The sequence below is a fragment of the Peromyscus leucopus genome, chromosome 22 (assembly GCF_004664715.2).
Source record: "Peromyscus leucopus breed LL Stock chromosome 22, UCI_PerLeu_2.1, whole genome shotgun sequence".
Classification (NCBI taxonomy): Eukaryota; Metazoa; Chordata; class Mammalia; order Rodentia; family Cricetidae; genus Peromyscus; species Peromyscus leucopus.
Window position 1 is genome coordinate 20,933,602 of NC_051081.1, and position 19,456 is coordinate 20,953,057.

At 43.8% G+C, this 19,456-nt stretch overlaps 1 protein-coding gene across 1 annotated transcript in view; it reads right to left on the minus strand.

Annotated features, from left to right (window-relative positions):
* Plekhh2 (pleckstrin homology, MyTH4 and FERM domain containing H2) overlaps nucleotides 1–17,198 on the minus strand; it is a 106,798-nt gene extending 89,600 nt beyond the window's left edge. The window contains exons 1-2 of the mRNA XM_037198004.1: nucleotides 16,970–17,198; nucleotides 8,253–8,382 (exon numbers count right to left, since the gene is read on the minus strand). Of these exons, the coding sequence (XP_037053899.1) occupies nucleotides 8,253–8,375 (123 nt within the window). The 5' untranslated portion in view covers nucleotides 8,376–8,382; nucleotides 16,970–17,198. The remainder of the gene's footprint in view (nucleotides 1–8,252; nucleotides 8,383–16,969) is intronic.
* Nucleotides 17,199–19,456: the final 2,258 nt, after the last annotated feature.

Genomic DNA, 19,456 nt, shown 5'->3' on the forward strand with positions numbered 1-19,456 from the left:
GTTCCAAATAGCATGCTTCTATTTCTGTTGGCCTTCCTCTTTAAAAATGATTTCCTACTTGTTTCCTTAATGGAAAAATGAAAATTAGCACTTTGGTCTCCTTGCCATCAATCTAGACACACGTCACATCTCCTATTCCTTCTGGATCTGCGTACCATCCCTTATTTAGAGCATGCTTTGGGAGCCTTATCACCACTGCTGTGTATGAGAGCCACAACACGCATCACACATGTGACCGGTAGGAAGCTCGGCCACACATCAACCACAAGGGCAAACCTTCACCACGTGACTCTTCTCCTAGAACTAAATGTCTTGTTTCTTTAGTTTTTAGAGAGAACTTTCCAATAGTCACACTCCACATTCCCACCAGTGTCTCAGCTATCGCTCAAAGTTGCTCACTCATATCTTGGTTTTCTACCCATTTCTCTTGAAGACACACCCAACGCCTCTGACATGCCAGTGTGAACCGGTACCCCCTGCCCAGGCCCGTCTGTCTTCTTGCAAAGACCCTTCAACATCCTTCTGTCCTGGATCACACGCTTCCCATAACCCCATCTTCCCCCGGCCTTCGTTTACTTCTTTTGAATGGAACACCATCTCCCGAGATCCCTCAGAAAGGTTACATAGGATCTTGCATGCATTAAAAAATATCCTTATTAACTCTCAAACAAAATTCACAGTTGGGGGAAGATGGCTCCGTAGATAAATGTAGTTTGCAGTCAAGTCTGTCCCAGGACCCACATAGTTGAAAGAGAGAAGTGATTGTTGCAAGCTGCGTAAGTGTGCAAACACACACACACACACACACACACACACACACACACACCTCGATTTTTTAAATTTAAAAACGCATGGTGGGCTTTAGGAGAAAATTCCATTCCATTATCTTCCACTGCTTGCCTCTGAGAAGCCTGAAAGGCTTCCAGTCCCTGGGCCTCTGTAAGTAACCTGTCTGTTTCTCCCTGAAAGCACAATGGTGGAGAGCACAGGCTAGAGCAAGGCTTTGAGAGTCCTGAGCCGCTCCACCTGAAGGCCAACAACTCCGTAGAACCCTGCAAAGACCTGGCGGGGGGCTGTGTGCCATGCTGAGAGATAGGAGGTATTAGTGGGAAATGTGTGGCTGTTTAGATATCTCGCTTATTCCCACATGCCAAACATCCATCAGCTAAGCATTTATTTCCTGTGAAAAACTAAAAGCTTCTTCCCTTACCAACTTGAATCAGTTGTTCGGAGTGTATTCATCCAACAACTGTCACATTTACCAGCTCACAGAAAACAAAGCCGACAGTGGACCAGCCACGGCCGTGTATACACAGCTGCCAGACGAGTTCACAGATGGCCCACTCTTAAATGTAAACAGACCACCAAAGATCAGCCAACATGTGAGAAAAGCCTGCATCTCAGAAAAGAAACAACCGTAGGAAGAGGCAATAATCTCAGAGGAAAGAAAGACGGTTAAGGGAATGAAGTGAACGTTTTCGACATGTTAATGATGTTTAAGAACCAAGAAGTTTCAAATACATGACTTCTCAGCCACCGTGTGAAGCAGAAATTATTCCTACTAAAATACAGGAAATTGTGTTTAGAATGAGTTTGCTTTATGCAGAATTGTGCTTCTAGCCAGTAATAGTGTTGGCTTTTGGTCTTTATATTTCAACTCCCTGGTGTTCTTTGCACTGAACCACAGCTGCACATAAACTACCCACACCGTGGAGAGTAATACAGAACCATAGGAAAACCAGTCCAAACATAAAACCACAAAGATTGTAACTGGGAAGCCCTGGCATTTATTTCTATCCTGCGTTATTCTTTGAGTCTAGGAACGCTTTGTGGGTAAACTGTGCTGATCTGAGTGAGAGATGTCCTTCATTGTCTTGGACACTTGAATGCGTGGTCCCCAGTTAGTGCTGCGGAGGCTTAGGAGGTGTGGCCTTGCTGACGAATGTCCATCACTGTGAGCAGGCTTTGAAAGGGCAGCGCTATTCTCTACTTGAAGTTCACGCTCTCTTCTCCGTGTTTGCACCCCAAGAGGTGAGCCCTCAGCTTCCTGTCCCTGCCACCAAGCTTGCTGCTTGTTGCCATGACTCCACCCCACCAGCACGTTTATATACCACTGGAACCATAAGCTGAGTAAATACTCTCTTCCTGAAGTTGCCGATGGTCATGGTGATTTTATCACAGCAACAGAAAAGTAACCAATAAAGTAGCCTTTGATCATGCCAATAGTCGTAATAGGGAGAATTGAGTGTGTAGGGGTGTGCGTGTGCGTGTGCGTGCATGCGTGTGTGTGTGTGTGTGTGTGTGTGTGTGTGTGTGTGTGTGTGTTCCTCAGTTGTTCCCCATCTTATTTTTTTAAACAGGGTCTGTTACTGACCTTGGAGCTCACTGATTGGCTAACCTGGTTGGTCAGTGAGTTCCAGGAATGTGTCTGTCTCTAGTCTCCCCACCCCCAACTTTTATATGGATACTGGGGATCCAAATTCTGGTCCTCATACTTGCACATCAAGTAATTTACTCATAGCCATCTTCCCAATAGGCAGAATTTCAAGTGATATATTTTCAGGGAACTGATCACAGAAAGAATAGAGGGATAGAGATACAACCCTCTTGTATCAAAACAGCACTCACATTTAAAATCTAATAGTTTTAGCACTCTCTCCGTCTACTCCCCCTCCCCCATCACCCCTCTCTACTGGGTATATTTACACAATAATGGCTGAGCAAAAATGATAATGTTACCTAAACCTAAGGGGTGTTTGCTGAACAAATGTAATGAACAAAGGGAATGATTTAATGTTCAAAAAGATTTAAACTGAGAGTATATTTTTACAAAAGGAAATTGCTACTATGCACAATTTAAATTATTGACCATAAGTACCTAACATTTCACACTACGTTAATGTAAATACATACATTAAATCTATTCAATAAAACTTAGAGCACTTTCAAGCCAGTTCAAACATACTAGTAAACCAACAGGCAATACTTTCATTTTGAGTATTTCTTTTTCCATAACCCTTTAGCTGGGAAATAACTTTGCAGAACACTTAAAACTCACAGGATATACTCACATAACATTTTACTTTCACGGTGTAAACTATAAAGTAATCTTTAGTCCAAGTCCACCCAACATATACTAAGCCAGTGTGAAATAAACATTTGACCCATAGAAAGTTTTATTAAAAAAATACAGTTAAACATTTTATAAACTGGCTTCAAATTCTAAGCTTGATTTTTTACTCCAAAAATGTTCTCTGTAGTTGCACTTAGCAACAAGCAGCAGGCAAGAATTTGTCATTGAACTTGGATCATTTTTCCACCACACAAGTACTCAGTGATCCTCTCTGTTAGAGGACCTATGAACAAATAAAATTGTCCCACAGATTAATTCAGGCAGAATACTTGAGGACCTCTACACTCAATGATGTGGACACAACTTCTCGGCAGGGGCTCTTCTGGGTTTTCCCACGGATCGCCCATGAAAAGACTGTCTTTAAACACTTGGTTTTTCTTACAGTATTATCTTGAGCCAACAGCCCCCAAAAGTGACATTTAAAATAGCCTACAAGGTCCCCCATCACACGTGGGATTTCAGGTCACCATTGTGCATCATTAGGTGATGCTAAAAGAGGAAGTGGATGGATGCCTTATTTAAATAGATTTCTGGCACATCGTCCTGGATCACTGTGTGAAGAAAACACATGCTCTGATGTCCAGGGACTCTTCAGCCCTAGAAGAAGATCCTAAACTGCCGCAGGGGAATCACAGATGCGAAGGGAAGACCAAGAGTCAGGAGATCCTGAATGGTGAAGCTCCATCAGGTCAGGATGGGAGTCAGATACCATGGTGAGAAGCCGGGCGGTGGTGGCGCACGCCTGTAATCCCAGCACTCAGGAGGCAGAGCCAGGCAGATCTCTGTGAGTTCGAGGCCAGCTTGGTCTACAGAGCTAGTCCAGGACAGGCTCCAAAGCTACAGAGAAACCCTGTCTCGAAACCTCCCCCACACACACACACACAAAAGATACCATGGTGAGGTCCAAAGGAAAAACGCTTCATATTTTCTCTTCCCTTTTCACTGAGAAACTACTGCATGGAAAACAACATTTCACTTTAACTTAAAAAGAAACTTGTCCTTTTCCTTCCCTGCCTCAGAAAACTAACGTGTCAAGGAGGGGACTACTTACATCCCAGCTTCCCTGAAGAGTTTATATTTGGCATACTAAGGATATTTCCAACACCATTCCTTAAATTCCTTTAAAGACCTCTCCCATTTACAGCAGCAGCACTTGCCCAAGACTTCAATACGGCCTTTTTTCTTCACAAGTCTCAATTTTCTAAATTACCTGAAAATTGTGATTTTAAAAAACAGGTACAAAAAGTCTTTAAGAAAAAAAACTCACATCTTCTATTCACTTACATATCTGAAATCCAAATTTAATTACAAAAATACTCTACCATCATCTCATAGTATTTCCTTTAAAAAAAATCAGAAATACAATGAGCGATGGTGGTGCACGCCTTTAATCCCAGCACTCAGGGAGGCAGAGGCAGGAGGATCTCTGTGAGTTCAAGGCCATCCCGGTTTACAAAGGAGTTCCAGGACAGCCGGAGCTGTTACACAGAAAAACACTGTCTCAAAAAACCAAAACAAACAGAAGTTCCGTAATATGTTTGGTACTAATCTGTAATGACTGTCAAGTCTTCCTGTAGATAACAAGCATCATCTTTTCATAGAGATACAAGGGAGACTAGGGCTCTAGTTCAGTGGCAGACATCCTGACTAACAGTGCAAGGCCCTGAAGGCAACAGGGAAGGAAAAGGACAGGGGAAGACGGGAGAAGGCAATAGTGGGTTATCTCCTTGCACCAAATACTCTATTAGTTCCATCACGACAAATCTGAAAGGTGCATGATTGGACGGCAGCTCTGCCATGTGTTAGCTGTGTGACAGCAGTGAACACACTCATCGTTTATTCCCAGCCCCAACGTTGCGGTCTACAGATCAGAGATGGCGACAATCACCCCACAGAGCTCCTGTGGGGTTTAAACTAGCTTAAGGCCTCAGTGTCAAAAGCCTGGGAATCACAGCTAGCACTCAGAGTTGGTTGCTTGCGTGCCACAGCCAATAAAACAAAGCTAAGAACCAGAACTGTTCCAGGAAAAAGGTTGGCTACAGTTTCTGGCAAAGAACTAAAGACACGAATTAGTATTCTCTCAAGAATCTCCAGCCTTGGGGCTGCACCCAGGTGGGGAGAAGGTGTGGAGAACTATGGGGGAGAAGCCCTGAGTGTGCGGGTCCCAGAAGAAAGCCAAAGCTGTAGGTGGGACCTGACTGGCTCAGGAATGCAACATTTGACTCAGTCTGGCGCTTATCAACAATGCAGCAGGGCTTGCTTTGAAAAATATGATGTGCTGTTACCTAAGTGGTTATTGCTGCAAACACATATACGACGAGCACACGGTGACGCGTTTCTCTGTGGCATGGCGGAATAGAAGACAGAACGGAAGAGTGGACAGACAGACCACAGGAGCAACGTGGGGACAACAGACAAATCACCTTAGGCTTCAGAGACAGAAAGTCTGGATTTAAATGTTGTCTCCATCACTTTCTTTTTGGTATGAATTCGCGCAAGCTAAGTAACTTCTGGTACCCAATTATCCCCTTGTGTCAACGTGGATAATAGTAGTATTTACCTCATAAAAATTATTGGGAAGATTAAATATATAAAGTACTTAGGATACATACTGGCCATATTAAGCATCAGTTTCCTAATTCATAAAATTGAGACAAAAATTTTAACTTCACAAGTTGTTAGATGAATTTAGTACATTATACCTATAAAATATTTAAATATTTAACACATGAGAAGTCAATAAATATTTGGCATTTTCATTAAAGGTAGGTGGATACCAAAGAAATTTTTCAGACCTGAGAAAAATACTTCATAGCGGAATGTAACAAAAAACACTGTGAAAGTCTTTACTCTCATTCCAGTGTTGAGAGTATTTACTAGGAAACCATGAGTAATTGGCACACATAGTCGGTTTCCAGCATGTAAAATACATCTGACTGACTCCACCTCTTAGATCTTCTAAAGGCCTAAATTCAGAGTTATAAATTAAACTTAAAAAAAATCTCCTTTTAGCCAGGCGGTGGTGGCGCACGCCCTTAATCCCAGCACGCGGAAGCAAAGCCAGGCGGATCTCTATGAGTTCAAGGCCAGCCTGGGCTACAGATTTAGTTCCAGGAAAGGTGCAAAGATACACAGAGAAACCCTGTCTCAAAAAAAAATTCTCCTTTTAATACTCATTCACTGAAAAAAGAGTAATACAATAGCATACAAATAATAATAATAATAATAATAATAATAATAATAATAATAATAAAAAGCAGAGGTAACAGCGATGAAGTGTCCACACAGGTTAGCCACAACGAAATGCTGATATAACTATATAAAAATCAGTGTCTTGGTGGTTGGGGTCATAGAAAATACTAGATAAATCACCTTTCAATATGAGAAATGATTTTTATATTGAAAGGAGAAAAAAAATAACACCCCATGGATGACACTTAGCTTTGAGTTAAGCTTCTCTTAGCTATGGCTATTCAAACTGGAATCTTTTCAAGTTTTAATCTCTATCCTAAAATGAACAAATAGGCCGCTTTAATATTGATGCAGAGGCCGTGGAGGGGCGCTGCTGACTGGCTTGTTTCCCCCTGGCTGGCTCAGCCTGCTTTCTTACACAACCCAGGACCACCTGCCCAGGGATGGCACCACCCATCACGGGTTGGGCCCTCCCCCATTGATCACTAAATGAGAAAATGCCTTATAGCTGGATCTCATGAAGGCATTTCCTCAGCTGAGGCTCCTTCTTCTCTGCTGACTCTAGCTTGTGTCAAGCTGAACTGTTTTATCTTTTCATAGGAAATGTTTGATCCCCGGGATGTGTTTTACATTTGCAACATACTTCAGTTTGAACTAGCCTAGTCGAATGCGCCACAGTCACAAGTGGCACGTAGGTATCCGTGCCAGTTTGTTTCTGTCGACTTGGCACAAACCCAGACATGTCTGAGAAGAGGGAATCTCAAGTGAGGCATTGTCTCCAGCAGACTGGCCTGTGGGCACGTCTGCGGGGGTATTTTCATGCTTTTTGATTAGTGTAGGGGCCGAAGGTAACTGTGGGCACTGCCACCCTGGACAGGTAGTCCTGGGAAAGGCAGCTGACTGACCATGAGCCTGAGAGCAAAGCAGTACGTGGCATTCTTCTATGGTTCCTGCCTCTGCTTCTGCTGGAGTTCCTGCCCTGATTTCCCTCAGCCATGGACTGGGATCCAAGCTAAATAAACCCTTTCCTCCCCAAGTGCCTTTTGGTCATGGTATTCCTCATAGTATTAGAAAGGAAACTAATAGGATAGCATATCAGACGGCAAAGTCCAGAATCCAAGTTCCCAGGAATCAGAGACAAGAGCTGGTTTTTTACAGAGGTAACTGTGATATATAGATATATAGATTTATAGATATAGAAATATAGGTATATGTATATATATATATATACATACATATATATACACACACACATACAAACACACACACACAATTCCTGTGACAAAAATTCTAATTATATTACTAGAACTATCAATAGAAGACGGACTATACTGAATTCAATTCTAGCCCAAATGATAATTTTGGAACATATAATCAGTAGAAATTCTAAGCAGGTACATACTTTCAAATATATTATGAACACATTTAACTATCAGCAGAGAGTTCTATAATTACTTGAAAACGATTTTGTGTTTGTTTTGTTTTATTGAGACAGGGTCTTGCTGTGGAATTGAGGCTGGCCTTAAGTTTGTGGTCCTCTGGCCTCAGTGCTGGGATTACAAACTTGTGGCACCATACCTGGCTTAAAATTATATCCTTCAACAGAGAGCAGATGAAAATGCTATTAAATTCCTTTAATAAGTCAAATAAATCATAACTTTCTCTCTGGAATGAATGCACTCTGTATTCATCAAACATGTAATATTCCCAAACTCCACTAATGTTCACAAATAAAAGCTTTTTTTTTTTGTCCCATATTTGGTGAAAGAACATGTCAAATGTAGCTTCAAACACTTCATAAAAAGAAAGTTAAACTATATTCATTATTTTTGAAATGTTTGCCTCCCGGGAGTAATGAGGTTACTTAATATATGTGAAACAGGGATCCAGCAACTGACAGTCGTGGACGTTTGGGCGAGGAGCTTACTTTCTCTGCTAAGAGCTCGCGGATCTTGCTTGCCTGAACTCGAAACTTCATGAGCTGGGACTCCAGAGCTACGCATCGCTCCTTCCAATCGACTGGTCCTTCTAACTCCGAGAGCTCTGCCATATTTCTTCTAGAAGAGAGAAAGCAAGCGGTCAAACAACACACACATTGGCATCGAAGGCACCGTAAGAAATGTCTCATTGGACAACTGAATGCCATCCACAGTTGTAAATTCCAAGGTAAGGCCAGCACTTGCCACGGTGTGTAGAACTTAATGACAGACAAGAAACCAGGGCTGGAAGCCATACCCGGCTGCTTTATTTTCTGTCTCAGTTTACCCATGCTAAAAGAAAGCCAGACACTAACAATCACAAGCTTCATGGACATGCTATGAGGAATAAATGAAATAAGGCTGCTTCCCATAGAACGTTGAACCACACGATAGCACAGCCCAGAGAGACTGTTGTGTTTTTAATTCTTCCCGACAGGTAGGACTTTAAAAGCCTATCCACTCAAAATTCACACTCTCAGGTTTGCAGACATACCACAATGTGCCAGTAATATGATCAAATAACCTATGGAAATACCGTACCTGTGCTAAAGATTTGCACTAAAATGATGACTTGGTACCACTTTGGATATGTCTGGGTCCAGGCTAAGTCTCTCAAGCCAAAAAACCTCTGGCTTATTTAACCAGGGAAGTCACTAGAAGCCTGACAAGTACGTTTTCATTTGGGGTAAGAAGAGAAAACAGATAAAGATGAAATCTGATGTCATCTACAATTTAGTAAATCCGGACTCAGTGTTTTCTATGACACTAACTGCTCCTTTGCAGGAGGTTAAAGGTGGGGGACACTTCGCTGGAGAGCAGGCAGCTCCAGGCCGGGCAGGCTGTCTTGAAAGTCTACGGGCTACTTGATTTCAGAAGCATGGCCACTTCTGGCTCTGGGATTCCTGAAAGTAGTTTTAAATGTTTCTTACTGTTCTGTTGGCCTATTGTATTTCTGAATGACCTTTGCCATGAATTGATGAAATCAGTGTTAGGAATGGATTTCCGAGCCAGGCCCCTGGAGGAGAACACAAGAGAATAAATTCTCAGAAATCCAAAGATGATAAATTCTCAGAACTCCAAAGATTCAGCTGTTGAAGTGCATAATAGTATTCTTTTGTTTTCTGGGGAGGAAAAGAAAGAAAGGAAGAAGGAAGGAAGGAAGGAGGGAGGGAGGGAGGGAGGGAGGGAGGGAGGAGGGAGGAAAGGAAGGAAGGAAGAAAGGAAGGAAGAAAGAAAAAAGGGAAAATACAACAAATTTCCCCAAAAAATTTACTGTAATGTATCCTGTTCCTTAAACATACACCAATTTTTAAAAACTGCAAGCTACAAGCTTCGTCCACGATCCTAGCGCTTGGCAGGCTGAGGAAGGAACATTATGGTACACACAAGGCCCTCCTGGGCGACACAGAAGTTCCAGGTTCTAGGTCAGCCAAGACTAGACCGTTTCAAAAGGAAATAAGCAACCAAACAAAAACTCAGCAAGCTACTAAAGATTTCTTCCCTTTTCCTTAAACACAAAAATACGTGTCTTGGGCTTAAGACAGTTTTCACTTGAATACTGGAATCATCACTCCGTAATTTAGAAATAAATGAATACAAAAGAATTGTTCTCCAAAGACAACAGTATTTTGTTACAATCACCCCTAAGCACTGCACACCTTTCAGACACCCCTACATCCTGGCCACAGACACCAGAAACATTACAGGAGAGCTGGCAAAGATTCTCCTGCTTTTAATAGAAGCCCGACCCTACTTATTTCTGGGTTTTGCTGTTGCGGTTGTTTTTTTAATATTGGTTTTATGAACATTTTCATTTACCATATGAACATTTACTATTAGTGTTTCATCTCGGTATCACAAACGCCGTTCTACTGTTACTTAACCTTTGGTTTAGCTTTAGAGGGAATATAGGGAAAGAAAATAGAGATAAAATATTTCTTAAATTTTTAAAAACTAATAAAATAGACATTCTTAATTCTTTTTGTTGTTGTTTTGTTTTGTTGTTGTTGTTTTGAGACTAGTTTTCTCTGTAAGAGCTCTGGCTGTCCTGGAACTCACTCTGTAGACCAGGCTGACCTCGAACTCACAGAGATCCGCCTGCCTCTGCCCCCTGAGTGCTGGGATTAAAGGTGTGCGCCACCACTACTTGATGGCATTCTTAATTCTTAAACCATTCAAACAACTATGCAGAAAAATATAGACATTGTTCTATCTCAAGCAATATAATCTATTTCATGTTGTGTAGGTTTTCCTCTACGGTTAGAATAACATTTATGTCCCAGTGTAAAAGATATTTGCCTTCTTTACTTTGATTGGCTGGGATCTGGATTCTGTTACATGGTAAACAAATGCTTTGCCAATAATGTACACTCCTAGCCTACAGTTTTGAAAATAGCATAAATAGCTTTCCAACAAATGAAAAAAAAATCAAGGCAATGTGTCATATGAATAGAATAAAGGATTTTTAAAAAGATCATTTCAACAACACAAAAAAAAGTTTGACAAAATTCAACATCTCTACATAAGAAAGGCATTCAACACATCAGCAATAAAAGGAAGTCCTTCACCCTGGTGAGGGACAACTCCAAAAGCTGGCAACATACACACTCGGTGTCTGAACGCTTCCCCTCAAAACCAACAAAAGACAAAGATGTCTGCTCTTTTGACTTCTGCACGACATTATGAGATGTAGCCTAGGCAAGAATAAAATTAAAAGTTTCTAAATTTAGAAAGGAAGTAAAACTATTTGCAGAAGATATGATCATGTACATAGAAAATTCTAAGAAAAATGCACACACACACACACACACACACACACAACCTATTAGAACTAGTAAGTAAGATTTCAGGAAACAACATCAATATGCAAAAATCAAGTTCTATACACTAGAAGAAAAACCCCCAAATCGATAAACTATTCCATTTATGATAGCATGGCAATGACTAAAACCCTTAGGAGTAAGCTTAACAAAACAAGAATTCGTATTTTGAAAACAACACATCATCGAGGAAAGCCATCAAGCCTGAATAAATGAAGAAATGGCCTGTTTGTGGACAGCAATCTGTGCAGGTGACGAGGCTTGCAAACAGGTTAGCAATGCGATCACTGTGACTATTCCAACTGATTTTCTTTTTTCTTGCCAGAAATTGGTAAACTGATCCTAAAATTCACCGAGAAATTCTAAGGGACCAAGGATAACCTAACAATTCTGAAAAAGCTTAAGGTGTCACGTATTCAAACTTCAAAGCTCACTACCAAGCTCCAGTACCCAAGATAGTTGAGTGAAGAGAGACATCAGCAGAATAAGGTTGAGTCCAGAAATACAACCTCGCGTTGACAATCAATTCATTTTTGACAAGAGTACCAAGACCATTCAACAGGGAAGTAATAGTACTTTCAACAAATGATGGGTGACAAGTTGATAGCCATATGCAGAAGGATGAATGTAGTACCCTCTCTCAGCCCAGACACACAAATTAGCATGAGCTGTGTCAAAGGCCTGAATGTAACCCAAAGCTCTAAAAATCAGAAAACAGATCAATGAAACCTCATCAAAATTTAAGAATTATGAGCTCTAAGGCAGTGGTTCTCCACCTTCCTAATGCTGTGACCCTTTACTACAGTTCCTCATGTCGTGGTGACCCCCAACCATATAATTATTTTGTTGCTTCTTCATAACTGTAAATTTGCTACTGCTATGAATCATAATATAAATATCTGATATGCAAGATATCTGATGTGTGACACACACCCCCAGGGGTCTCAACCCACAGATTGAGAACCACTGCTCTTGGTGCACTATGAAGAACTTGTAAAAATAGCCCACAAAAAGGTAGGGAAAGATTTGAAAGACTTGTGTGTCCAGAATATGTAAACGATTCAAACAACTCTATAAAAAAGACAACCTGCCAGGCTTGATGTATCCCAGCACCCAGGAGGCAGAGGCAGGAGGATCTTTCTGAGTTTGAGGCCAGCCTTCTCTATAAAGTGAGTTCCAAGACAGCCAGGGTTACATAGTGAGACCCTATCTTGAAAACAAAACAAAAGCCAGGCGGTGGTGGCACCCGCCTTTAATCCCAGCACTCGGGAGGCAGGGGCAGGCAGATCACTGTGAATTTGAGGCCAGCCTGGTCTACAGAGTGAGTTCCAGGACAGGCTCCAAAACAACACAGAGAAACCCTGTCTCAAAAAAAACAAAAAAACAAAAACCAAAAAAGATAGGAAAGAAGGAAGGAAGGAAAGAAGGAAGGAAGGAAGGAAGGAAGGAAGGAAGGAAGGAAGGAAGGAAGGAAGGAAGGAAGGAAGGAAAAGAAAGGAAGGAAGGAAAAGAAAGGAAGGAAGGAAGGAAGAAGGAAGGAAGAAAAAGAAAAAACAAAAAAGGACAGTCTAATTTAGAATTAGGGGCTGAAATGAAGGCTTACTTGGCAAAGTGCTGGCCACGTAAACGTGAGATCCCAGTTCAACCCTCACATGAGAAAATGCTTCCCTCAGATTGTCCACAGGCAAGTCTATAGGGTATTTTCTGGATTGCTGATTGACAGGGGTGGGCCCAAGCCATGGGGGTGGGACAGGGCCACCCCTGGGGCAAGGGGTCCAGAGCTGTATAAGAAACCAGTCTGGGCAAGCCAAGAGGAGCAAGCTGGTAAGCAGAACTCCTCAAGGGTCTCTACTTCAGTCCTGCCTCCAGGCTCCTGCCTTGGGTTCCTGCCCTGGCTTCCCCAAAGATGGAGCGTGTGATCTGAGAGTTGGAAGCTGAACCAGACCCTTTCCTCCCCAAGCTGCTTTTGACCATGGTATTTTACCACAGCAACAGAAACAAACCCTGAGACAGAGATTTGTACTAGAGTGTGGGCTGTGGCTGAGACCGACCTGGCCATGCTGTTTTTGAAGGATCCCGGAAGGAGTTTGGAACTTTAGGCTGGAAAAGTCATTGAGCACTCAGAGCTCAGGGAGCTGCTGTAGGGAGCATGAATGATAAGAATGTTAAGAGTGGTAAAGACAGTGGAGGCCTAGCTTGTGAAGTTCCAGAAGGAAGTTTGAGAGTAACTCAAAGACTCTGTTGGGGTCGTTCAATACTTTGCATTAAGAATCTGAGCAGCTGGGGCTGAAGAATCAACTGTGGTTAAGAAAATACCAGAACCACTAAAGTGACACCTTTGCTTTACTCGGACAGTCAATGGTGGTTAGCGGGACCCGAGAAATTATCAGTGATTAAGAGACCAGTACTACTGAGGTAAAATTTTCTGGGACTATTTCCTCAAGGCTGCACACAGAAACTGTGCTCCAGAGAAAGCCAAGGCTACAACTCATGTTGGCATCCAAACTTGGTAACGTGTAAGAGTCTCCCAGTTGGTATTGGTTTTTGAAGGTTTGGAGGGGGTCATGGAGAGCAGCTGACCCTTGGCCCTGAGAGAGGTCAGCAGAGGTCACTGCTGAAGGTAGAAGCCCCAAGACTGAAGTGTTCACGGAGACCTTTTGAGGCTTGGCACCACATAGCAGGGTCAGAGTCCCTGAAGAGAGCCTAGGCTATTGGTGAGGCTGCTGCCTAAGTTGCAGCAGAATATTTGAGATACCAGGAATAAGGGGCAACCACCACGGAACAGCAGCAGCTGTGGAGTGGAGCTGCCCTCAACCCATGAGACGTGCTGCTTCATGTGCTATGAACGAACGGCAGAACCACAGAGGTGGAACCACTGGAGCCCTTGGGAGGCCAGAAGATCATGAGTGCCATGCCTGATGCTTTACACAGTTGGCCTTTGGTTTTGTTTGAGCTGAATGAGACTCTGCTCCAATTCTTCCCTTTTGGAGTAAGACAGTATATGTTATTTTTTTATTTTACAGGTACCCACATTAAAAGACTTTGTGTTTTTTTTGGAGAGACTTTGAATATTTTAAGGAGATTTTGGAGCTTTAAGTGTTGACGTTTTTTAAAGACTGTGGGACTTTTAAAAGTTGGAGTGTTTTATATTGTCATATTAATATTAACGTGGCATCTTGGGGACAACCAGAAGAGAAAGGTTATGGTTTAATAGTGATGACAAGTTGACAGGGCGTCAATTGTTTTGGTTGGTTTTTCTTTTGTTTTTTGGTCAAGTTGACAGAAGCTGGAGTTATCTGGAACCTCAGTCGAGAAAAATGTCTCCATCCAGACTGCCCGTAGACAAGTCTGTAGGGCACTGTCTTTACTAATTGTTGATGTGAGCAAGAGAGGAAAGGTCGTAGTGTAACAGTGATGTGGTTCATGTCTGCCTGACAAAAACCTGTGTGCCCAGCCATATGGAGCTGTGCCACCTCTGGGCAGTTCCTGAACTGTATAAGAAAGCAGGCTGAACACAGCATGAGCAAGCCAGTAAGCAGCACCCCTCCATGGTCTCTGCTATAGCTCTTGCCCCCCAAGTTCCTGCCCTGCTTGAGTTCCTGCCCAGACTTATCTTCACGATGGACTATTAACTGTAATCTGAAATAAACCCTTTCCTCTCCGAGTGAGTTTTGGTCATGGTAATTATCACAAAAATAGAAAGCTAATCAGTACAAATACACACACACACACACACACACACACACACACACACACACACACACCAAGAATGGACACATCTCCAAAGAAAATATATAAATGGTCCATAAGCACACAAAAAGTTTTCAGCATCATTAACTACAAGAAAAAAAAAATCAAAAAGTGAAATATTAAAATTGTAATGACATTCCACTTCTCCCCAAATTAGCTCAATATAATGAAATGAAAAAGAATGTGGCCGGGCGGTGGTGGCGCGCACCTTTAATCCCAGCACTCAGGAGGCAGAGACAGGCAGATCTCTGTGAGTTCGAGTCCAGCCTGGGCTACAGAGTGAGTTCCAGGAAAGGCTCCAAAGCTACACAGAGAAACCCTGTCGAAAGAAAGAAAGAAAGAAAGAAAGAAAGAGAGAGAGAGAGAGAGAGAGAGAGAGAGAGAGAGAGAGAGAAAAAAGAAAGAAAAAAAAAAAAAGAAAGAAAGAAAGAGAGAGAGAGAGAAAGGAGGGGGAGGAGAGGAGGGAGAGGAAGGGGGGGGGGGGGGGAGGGAGGGAAGGGGAGGGAGGGGGGGGGGAGGGAGGGAGGGAGGAAGGAAGAGAATGTGGATTAATAAGAACTGATGAAACTGTGCAGTCATTGGAACTCCTGCATATCGCTGGTACTACAAAAATGTCGTAACTGCTTTGTAAATAGTCAAACAATTCCTCATATGTTTAAAGTTATCCTACGGTCTACAACTCCAGGTCACATGTCCTGTGAAATGTCCAGAACAGATAAAAGGACAGAAAACAGGTCAAAGGTTGCCAAGGAGATGACAATGGAGATCGACTACTAAAAGGTCTAGAGTTTTTTAGGGGGGTGGGGTTGAAGAAAATATTCTAGAATTAGGTGGTGGTGATGCACAACTTTGCAAATATACCCAAATCTCTTGAGCTATACACTTTCAAAGGGTCAATTTTACGGTTTGTGAATTGTATCTCAATTAAAAGGTTCATACGCAAAGGAAAGAATGGGTATATGCTAAGACCACATTTGCCGATTTAACCATTCATTATGAGTAGTTATCCCTGCCAGGAATTTCACCAGCAACTCAAATAATAGAGAAGGAACTGTTAACTTCAACTAGGAAAAGTATGGTACATACCTCTTACCTAGAACCTCACTATGAAAATGAAATAAGAAAATTAAAAGTTGAATACATCCATCTTTCTTTAGTTGCAGTAGTTATAGGTACAAAAGCTTTATTATCAAACATGCATTTGGCATGTTCAGTCTCCAGTAATTGTCATGATAAAAGAAACTCAAAACTGAAGACTGGTTTTGTGATGGCCCAAGGTCTAGACACGTGTCCTCTGAAATCCTGTGACTGGGTAGATGGCAGCTGTCATACGAAAGTATCACCCTGAGTAGTTAAGAACGCTAATTCTGAAGTTTCATCATCCGTGGGGACAGAACGGGACAGCTTTGGGGACTATAATCCACTTCTAAAAATGTCCTAAGTTTTGAATTCTGAGGGGATCTACCTTCTCTGCAGGGGGCAGGAAAAAGCCGAGGTTTTCCAAAGACCTCCAGTGACTTAGGAAATAATTTACTGACAAAATAAACTGTTTACAGTTGCGGAGTGAGTGCTCTTTTCTCTGAATCGCTGACTTCCTGTTTCTTTTCCAAATCCTAACAAGGAGGAGGACGTTAAAAGAAGGAGAGAGGGAGAGAGACGGATGGAAGAAGAAGGACACTACTACCTAGGCTCATGCTGATGAAATTGGAGAAACCCGTAAACCCCTCACAGTCTCTAGGAACAGTTGGGGCTGTGAGCTGTGTCGTTTCCCCCCTAATGCAGTAAAGCTGTCTTTCTTAACTAGACTGAAGGACGCCTTGTTTAAAGAACCTTACCACCACCTAACCCCACTTGGACCACGCCTGCCGGTCCTCTGCACTGCCCAGAACAGCCTGCTCCTTGCTCGCACACTCCTCCGGGACACACGCATAGCCCTGAGGTCTAGGCTTGCAAAGACTGGAGCCTTCACAAAGAAGCCAGTGACCTGCAGGTAGCCCGGCACCAGGAGCGTTTTTACGAAACAAAACGTCTCAACTTCTCGGTGGGGGCGGGTGTGTGTGTGTGTGTGTGTGTGTCTTCGATTCAGGGTATGTCACCTTAGGACACTGGCGTCGTGCGGTCAGGCAAGTGGAGGTGTTAAAAACGGAAAGCTGGAGAACTTCGGTCCCCGATGTTCCTTCACAGCCCCGCTCTCCAGAAGCTCAGGCCGAACCTACAGCATCGTCGATGGGACCCACGATGCGCGGGGGACGCGGGGCTGCCCCGCAGCGCGCCCGCTCGACGACTCCCCGCGGTGCCACAAGCCCCCCGCGGTGCCACAAGCCGGGGCCCGGCTTTTCTAACCGAACGTCACAGGAGCCCGGGGTACGTAGTGCCGCCCCCAGCCGGCTCGTGCTGGCGACTCGGGACCCAGGCCCAGCCGGGGCTCACGGCGGCGTCCTGCGTTGCATCCCCGTCCCGCAACGCCGGTCCCGCCGCCCCGTTCCTCGCCGGCGATCCGGGACGGCGTGGTCCCCCGCGTAAGGGACCCCGGGGGCTCGGTCCCCGAGGCCACCGGATCCCGCGCCCTGCCCACCTGCCTACCTCTGCGGCGGCGCCCGACGTCCCGGCCTCGCCTGCTACCCGGCTCCGCCGGCTTCTCCGGCTCCCAGCCCGCGCCGGCCACACTCGGAGCCCCGAGCGGCCGGGACGGCGCCGCCTCCTCCGGGATTGGCGGCCGGAGTAGCTAATCGGAGGCCGGAGCCGACCACCTGTCGTCACTGGAGGAGGTGTTTATAACTTTGGCTCCTCCCGGTGCCCCTCAGAGTAAGGAGGTCTGGCCCAAGAGGTGTTTCCACTGCCTTCCCCATACCTAGACTTCAAGGCCTGTTGTAGCGTTTAGTCACCTCTTTCCCATTCCCTTTGCCTCGATTGTACCTGTGTACCAAGCTCTTGTGTGGTCTCTGGCCTGAACTCTCTCTCTCTCTTTTTTGCCAACCCTTCCTCTTTCTACCAGGGACTACAGTAGGTGTGCAATTTGCCAAAGGCCTTTACTGTCTTCCTGATGCTTAAATAGTGGAGAACAAATTCCATGTGCAGCCTGCAAAGCCCCCACCTACTTGTGCAAGTTTAGTTTACACAGCTGCTCTTCACACTTCAGGCGACCGTGGTCCACGTCCCTGTTCTGAAGACTCCAGCTGGGAAGGATGACATGCTGTTTCCTGCCCCTCCCTCCTTTAAAGGTCCTGTCTGTCCTCTCAGACCAGCGCAAGTCTCCTCCTGAAGGTCCCTGTCGCCCCAGGTAGCAGAGACCTCTGGCCTTGTTTTTGCCTTCAGCACATCCAGTTTTTTGCCGCTCTCGGCATGCACACATTTTCCTGACCTTCCCCTGCTGCGACCATCAGCCAGCGAGCGTTCTTCTTTGCTGCCTTCTCAGCCTATCGCACAAAGCAGCATCTTGCATGAGCACATGGATGATCATCCATCTGGTTGGATTTCCCATCCCAAGCTGGGGCCTAGAGAGGCCGGTCTTGGGAGAGGAGGAGAGGGAAAGGGGGGGGGGAGGAAGGGAGGGGTAGCGGAGGGACAAATTCTGGATATTAGACCTTCCCCAGGTCACAAAACTAGGTCAGACAAATTACTCTTTGATACACAGTAAACTAATAGAAGCATCAGATGGCTTTTCCCATTTCAATATTTTTACAAAAGAAAAAGCCAACCTTATATAGGAAAAAAAAACCAAAACACTAAAATGATGAAGATTTGCAAAGTTCCTTAGAGGGAAAGCAATAAACGAAAACAAATAAAAGACCAGCAAGAAAGCATCAGGCGTCCATATTTCTTCCAGATGAGCACTAATTTTGGACTGGATCCCAGACAACCCCCACACATCAAATTCCTTCTGCCTTCTGTGGGAGCTGATGGTGCATATCATATGAAAAATTGTCTCCAAACAGCCTTGGCAAACAAGCAGGCCGGACGGGGCTTATTTTACAGGGCATGCAGGACTTAAATAAACAGAGCTAAAGTAACTTGCATAATTTAACGCAGCAAGTCAGTAGAGACCCGGCAAGAAAAAGATAGAGGATGCCAAAATAGAATCACTTCCGTTTGTGAGTCAGAAATACCAAAAAGACTAAGTGTGCTGAGTGAATAAACTCACTCATAAAAAGCAGCTTTCTAAACACGACTGCCATCCTTGTGAGACTCAGCCAACATTTATTCACAGTCGCCTTTTTCTAGAAACATGACAAACCGAATTTGTTTGGCTATGTAGAGGGGGGAAAAAGTGCAATAGCATTCTGTTTCTGGCTGTGTAAAAAACAAAACAAAAACAAACAAACAAACAAAAAAAACCCAAGCCCCATATGATATAATGGAATATTATTCAGCACTAAAAAAGAAGTGGAAGCCTGTTATCTCAGCACTTAGGGGCGGGAGGTAGAAGGATCGTTGTCAGCTACATAATAAATCTGAGGCCAGCCTGGGCTACGTGAGACAGAAGAAAGAGACGGGGTTTGGGGGAGAGAAATCAATCTACGCATTGAATAAGCCTTTGAAATTACACTGAATGAAAAGATCCAATCGAAAATATGAAATGTTGT